We start from the raw sequence: 6,335 nt of genomic DNA on the forward strand, positions 1-6,335 counted from the left end.
TGTTCCGAGAGCACGTTCGTAAGTCAAATTTGTTCGTAAGTCCAACAAAGTGAGCCGAGGTGCCCAGCTACATCACTGCTGCTTTTAGTCTTGCTTCCGGACATCCTGGGCTTGAAATAAAGATAGTGTACTCTATACAGCACTGTACAGTAAAGTACACAAAAGCACAGCCACTTGTAGAAGATGCATGCACGTGACAATGTACACAAGACACATGAAATAACCTACGTAATTGGACATGGGAATGCACGTTCGCATCTTTGAAAGTTGAAGGTTCGTATGTAGGAGACTTACTGTAATCATGTTTAATAAATTGTGTTTTGTGTGATGAAATAAAGTGTACATGGTTTTTATCATTTTGGTTGATAACTTCTGTTCTGGTACCGTGAGAGCTCCATTTGCTTCTTTGTAAGTTGTTTCATTGTAAATGTCATTCATATTGTTACAAACTTTTTAAAAATTGATTTCCTTTTTGGTTGTACAAATGACTGAAAACATGACATCAAATTTGTCTTTTACTATTTACTTTTGTCCTAGTATGAATACCTGTACTCCAGATACTACGATGAAACCTGAGTTCTACATCATGGCCTTTCCTGAGCTTGAGTATTTATGGTACATCCTGTTTGTTGGAGTGTTGCTGTTTTTTTTAATGGCAATATGTGGAAATCTTCTAATCATTGTTCTTATATGTCTTGTTCCTCATCTTCACACTCCCATGTACTTTTTTCTGTGCAATCTCGCAGCCCAGGATGTTATCTATGTGTCTGCCATCTTGCCAAAGCTAATGTGCATTTTTTTAACAGGTGACCACAATATTTCTTTCACAGGCTGTTTCACACAAATGTTTATGTTCAGTTTCTGCGTAGCTACAGAGTTTTGTCTTCTTACATCCATGGCTTATGATCGTTATGTTGCCATATGTATTCCTCTCCAGTATTCTATTATTATGCACTTCAAGAAATGTTCCCTGATGGCTTTAGCTTGCTGGGTTGTTCATGGCCTAAATGCAGCACTGTACACCTTGCTGATGTCACAGTTAGCGTTCTGCCATATTAAAGCCATCAATCATTTCTTTTGTGATGCAAGGGCTATTCTCAAGTTGTCCATAGGAAATATAACACACATAAAGATAATAATATTTATTGAAAGTCTGGTCCTTGGTTTTATCCCATTCGCACTCATATTAATATCCTACTCGCATATTATATTTGCAATACAGAAGATCAAATCAACAACAGGTAGACTGAAGACCTTCTCCGGGTGCTCTTCACATATTATCACTGTGATCCTTTTCTTTGGGGCATCTCTTAGCCAGTACATAAACCCAGAGCCCGAGTTTAAGGAACAGGACAAGATGTTGTCTTTGCTCTATGTTGCTGTAGTCCCCATGTTAAACCCTTTGGTTTACAGTTTAAGAAACAAAGATGTTTTGCAAGCCATGAAAAAACTGTTCTTGTGTCTTAATATGTTCAAAGAGTAGAAAGCAGGGAAATCTGAAAGTAATGTCGCCCTTCCTGAGGTACCTGGGCAAAGCAGGGTATTCACTAGCTAACTAGCTCTAAGATGATCAATGTTACACTATATACACAGAAATGTTTCCTTCATTATCATCATTATCTAATATCTTTTCTCTGCAAATGTAAAAAATCAATAAAAACGAATGCTAAAATTGGTGGCGGCTTAGCAGCTAAGCCCCTAATGTACTAAAAATTTGTATTGATCTTTATTAAAATATTCTTCACTTTATTAGTCTCTTGTTTTTCTGTATATACATCAAATATACCCACCCACTGAAACAATCATAAGAACGGTGTAGTACGTACAACTTCAGCATTTCCTACAATTTAATGCCCTTCTTTCCTTTTCATATAAATTGTCTTCCTATCTTCAAGGTTTAATATTATTCATTTTTTCTCTCTCATACGTTCCTCTCAGATCATTTTCACAAATGTATACACTGCACTGTTCCCACAAGTCAAGTGCTCTACATTAGTTTACCCAACATGTTTTCCCACAACTTGTGGCTTCATCAGGGGTAAAGCCTTCTCAGTCTGTGCCCTTGTGTTGTGCAATTAACGATGGCAATTATTTGAGGCCACTGCGTGTATTTATACACTCTCCCCCCCCCCATGTTTGCATATTGACGCAATTACTTCCTTACGTGGCGTACACATGCATGCAAATAATATCATTTTGTATACAATGTCATTATGTTCAGTGTGTTTTGACGCATATGGCATAATTTCTTATATCAGTAATACAATCTTCTTCATTAACTCCTTAAAGTATTAAGGGGTCTATTCACGAAGCTGCCGAAGGAGCTGGCCGTAGCTTCGGCCGATCCTTCGGCTAGCTTCGGCCCCAGGACCCCTTCGGTTCAGTAGAACCGAAGGGGTGCTGTACGGGCTATTCACAATAGCCCGTACAGCTCCCGATCGTGGCCGAGCCGAACGCATATGCATCGGCTCGGCTGAGCGGTGCTGAAAGCTGAAGCTGGCTGGCTGCTTCTGGCTGGCTCTGGCCACTTTCAGAGAGATCAGCGTCCCTGGTTACCTGCTAACCAGGGACACTGATCTCCAAACAGCTAACTCTCCCTGGCGCCCCAGGAGTCTCCTGCTCCCGGCCACCAAGGAAAGAAACACAGCTGTGTCTTTTACTTTTCTCTATTCTGAGATCGCTCCATGTCAGAATAAGGAACAAAAGACACATCGGTGCTTCTCTCCTTGGCGGCCAGAAGCGGGAGGCTCCCAGAGCACCCGGGAGAGGTTTTTTTTCTGTTTTTTTTTACAGCAGCAGAGCCGCCGGACAATAGGAAACAATTGGGCGGAGCTAGCTGTCACTGCTAGCTCCGCACAATCATTTTCTATTTACTTTTTTTTACTTTCTTCACTCTTTTTCTGTTCTGCTCGGTACCTCTGAGGGACCAAGCAGAACAGCCGAGCCGAATGTCGCTGAGCGGCATTCGGCTATTCACTCACTGCTGTTCGGCATCTTTAAGAATAGCCTGAACAGCAGTGAGAAGCCTGCCGGAGGTTCGGCTCAGCCGATCCAGATGTTGGATCGGTTAGTCAAACTCCTTCTGCACTTCGGGTCGGCCGAACATGCTGAGTATGTTCGGCCGACCCGAAGCCACTTGAAGCAAGCCGATGTACGGCTTATTTCAGCCGATGTACGGCTGAAATCAGCCGTACCAGCCTGAAGTGAATAGCCGAACAGTGTTCGGCTCACTTCACTTCAGATCGGTCATTCACTCGGCTGCCCTCGGCAGCTTCGTGAATAGACCCCTATTATAGTTACATCTCCGTAAAGCTCTTTTTCTCTCTCTACCTCCTTCTCTCTATACTTCCCTCTCTCTCTCTCTCTCTCTCTCTCTCTCTCTCTCTCTCTCTCTCCAGAAAAAGTCTCTTATTTCCCATTCCTTATTTCCTTCTGTTTACACTTTAATTCAATATCCTTGATTGTTATTCATTTAAAAAAAATGACATTTTGAATTAAATTCCTCATCTTTATCCCATTCATAAACATCCTAGCAAATTCATAATTTCTTCAAATAGCCGCTGCCACGCACACCTTCTCTAAGCCTAAAGATATCCCGTCACTTTTTTCCACCTCTTATCCACCTCTTACAGTTATTATTGGTAAACCATTAGGTGCTTTTGAATTTAAGCTAAAGATCCACTTCACTTCAGTTTGAAGTAGAATCTTATCCAGGTCTCCTTTCCATTGGCCTCATATTTTACATTAAATTATCCAGAACTTTAAACAGTCTGGATCACCTTTGTGTTTAAACCGCACATCGCCCTATAGCTTTTTAGTTATATATTATTGACATGTTCAAGGACGCGTCTTCTACTGTTGGATTCTTTTACCAATATATAGGTGGGCCGCAAGAAAATGTTAGTGGTCCCCGGGCCCCTCTGATGCGGTGCAGGCTGGTGTCAGAGCACAATGAAAACCAGACAAGCAAAAGGTGCTGGTTAAAATATTTATTAAGGGGGGCGTGGCTTGATGGCCGACTGAACCAGCCACACTTTCTAGGAGCTCCGCCGGGACCATCAGCATAAGCAGCCTAACAGCCACCTTACCCTGCCGAAATGGGCAAATACGGACCACGCCGGTCCTCTAAAACACAGCCGCCGCAAAAAACGAAAAAAAAACCGCCAAAGACGATAAAATCGTTCTTTGGCACGGAAGACCCACAGGGGACCCAGGTGCACAAGATGGCGCTTCCGGAGCACCGGACTCCTCGTGGGGGGTCGACAGCGGAGGCACACTCCCGGCATGTGCTGGACGGAGTGAGTACGGGGACAGGAGAAGGGAGAGAGACGGAAGGGCCTCCGTCCACTCATAGCGTGGTAGGAAGATCACCCGGGCATACTCACCTGGTAGATGAGGTGGAGGATCTCCCCATGAGCCCGGAGGACCCGATTCCTCTCCCGGATACTCCCCCGAAGGCGTCTACAGACTCCTGGGCCTCACCGCCAAGCAACGTGCCTAGGCCGCAGAGGAATCTCAAAGCCGGGGCCTCTAGTAAGCAGCAACCCAGGGCATCGCAACAGCCCAGTTCCCCGTTTCTTAAAAGGAGGGCCCTGCCCGTTAGGGCTTACAATCTAAATTTAGGCTTACTATTGAAAATGTAACTATATACGTGTTGTGATGACTGATAACATATCTCATATCTTGGATGCCTCACATACCGTTGTAAGTTTTGTAACTCATATATGCGAAATAGACAATAACAATTGTCAATTTAAAAAAAAAAAAAATATTTATTAAGAACAGTGTCCACAGGAGCAAGCAGAATCTTAAGCCGGAACAAGCTAGAGTCAGGAGCCGGAGTGGGTAGTCGTCCAAGCCAGGTCAGGAACACAGAGATCAGCGTCGTCAGGAACAAGCCAGGAGCAGGAGCCAGGAAATCAGCATTGTCAGGAACAAGCCAAGAGCAGGAGCCAGAGGAGAATGTCAGCCAGAATCGGGTCATACACAGAATCAGGATACTCAGAGCAGCAGGAATGCACTAGCAGGGAGACCACGCAAGGGGAAGGTCAGACTGGACTGAGTGGTTTATATATTGAGTGGCGTGACATCATCACTCAGAGACAGGAAACTCCAAACTGACTCTCTCAGATGATGCTCTCCTGTCTGGCCAAAAGAGAGATCCTGGTAGTAGTGAGCAACGTTCCAGAGTCTGCTCAAGCAAGGAAGGAAACAGATGAGTAAAATGGCAGCCAAGCCAGAATGCTGCAAACCAGTAAAGTCAGGGTGGAACTCTGACAGCTGGGCCATCATTGAAGCGGCACGGGGGATCCGGGGCTGCCTCTCACTGACTCAAGCAGCGGCTCTCACAAGGAATGCGCGGCTCTTAGTACAGTGCGGGCTCTGCAGGAGGCGGGCATCTCATCATTACCCGGATTGAGCAGGCAGCGGGACATAAAAAAAGTGGAATACACACACATATACAGTATATATACACACATATGAGAATATATTTATATATGAGGAAACAAAAAATATGAGAATGTGTATATATTTTTTTTAAATTCATATTAGTGGTCCGCGGGATCTAAAATTATGAATTTAGTGGTCCATGAGGTCTGAAAGGTTGGCGACGGCTGGTTTAGAACATGGGCAAGCTACAGTTATAAAAGAATTAACTTTTCTCTTTTCCCCAATTTTTTGATTTTCACAATTCCTTTAGTGTAGTTGTATAACAGCTTTACAGTGTGTAAAAAAAAATCAGTCTTCTAGGTAACCGAGGCTCAACTGTCTCCTCTTTCTTTTACGTTTTTTCTACAAATGACATTGAACCAAGATGTCCTTGATATGTTTTGCCCTCCAGTAGGTGATACCTGGATTTTTTCTGGAATACAGTTTTTAAATCCTTGTCCTCCAACAAGATGTCCTGAAAATATTAACCTCCCTGGTGGTATGATTTTTTCTTTTTTTCATGTCATTTTTCGTCTCTGTCGTTTTTTTCATTTTTTTTAATATCCCGCCGGTTCCGCCCCCTGCAACGTGTACGCTCGCAAGGGGCGGAACCCGGAAGACGGATGCCGGCATCGGCCGTAGAACACAGCACGGCTCGAGGGACAAGGTAAGTAAATGCTATGCGGCATTCCCGAGTGTAGCTCGGGGTTACCACTTATGGTATGGAAAAGTAACCCCGAGCTACACTCGGGAATACCGCCAGGGCGGTTAAAGATCTTTCCTTTTTCCTGTAATTTAATTTTGCCCTCATGAATTGCCCCACAGGTATTCCTGTCTTCAGGGCAGTGATGTGCGGTACCTCTTGCTTGGGGTGAGGCTTTACCCATCCTCGCCCCCAACACGTA

General features: G+C 44.0%; 1 protein-coding gene across 1 annotated transcript; it reads left to right on the plus strand.

Moving 5' to 3' along the window:
• Positions 1 to 565: 565 nt before the first annotated feature.
• LOC108800308 (olfactory receptor 10AG1-like) lies at positions 566 to 1,483 on the plus strand. Its single transcript, XM_018572284.1, has one exon. The coding sequence runs from the start codon at positions 566 to 568 to the stop codon at positions 1,481 to 1,483; it is 918 nt and encodes a 305-aa protein (XP_018427786.1).
• The last annotated feature ends 4,852 nt before the right edge of the window (positions 1,484 to 6,335 follow it).

Source organism: Nanorana parkeri, unplaced genomic scaffold (genome assembly GCF_000935625.1).
Source record: "Nanorana parkeri isolate BGI_ZX_2015 unplaced genomic scaffold, ASM93562v1 scaffold1985, whole genome shotgun sequence".
NCBI lineage: Eukaryota > Metazoa > Chordata > Amphibia > Anura > Dicroglossidae > Nanorana > Nanorana parkeri.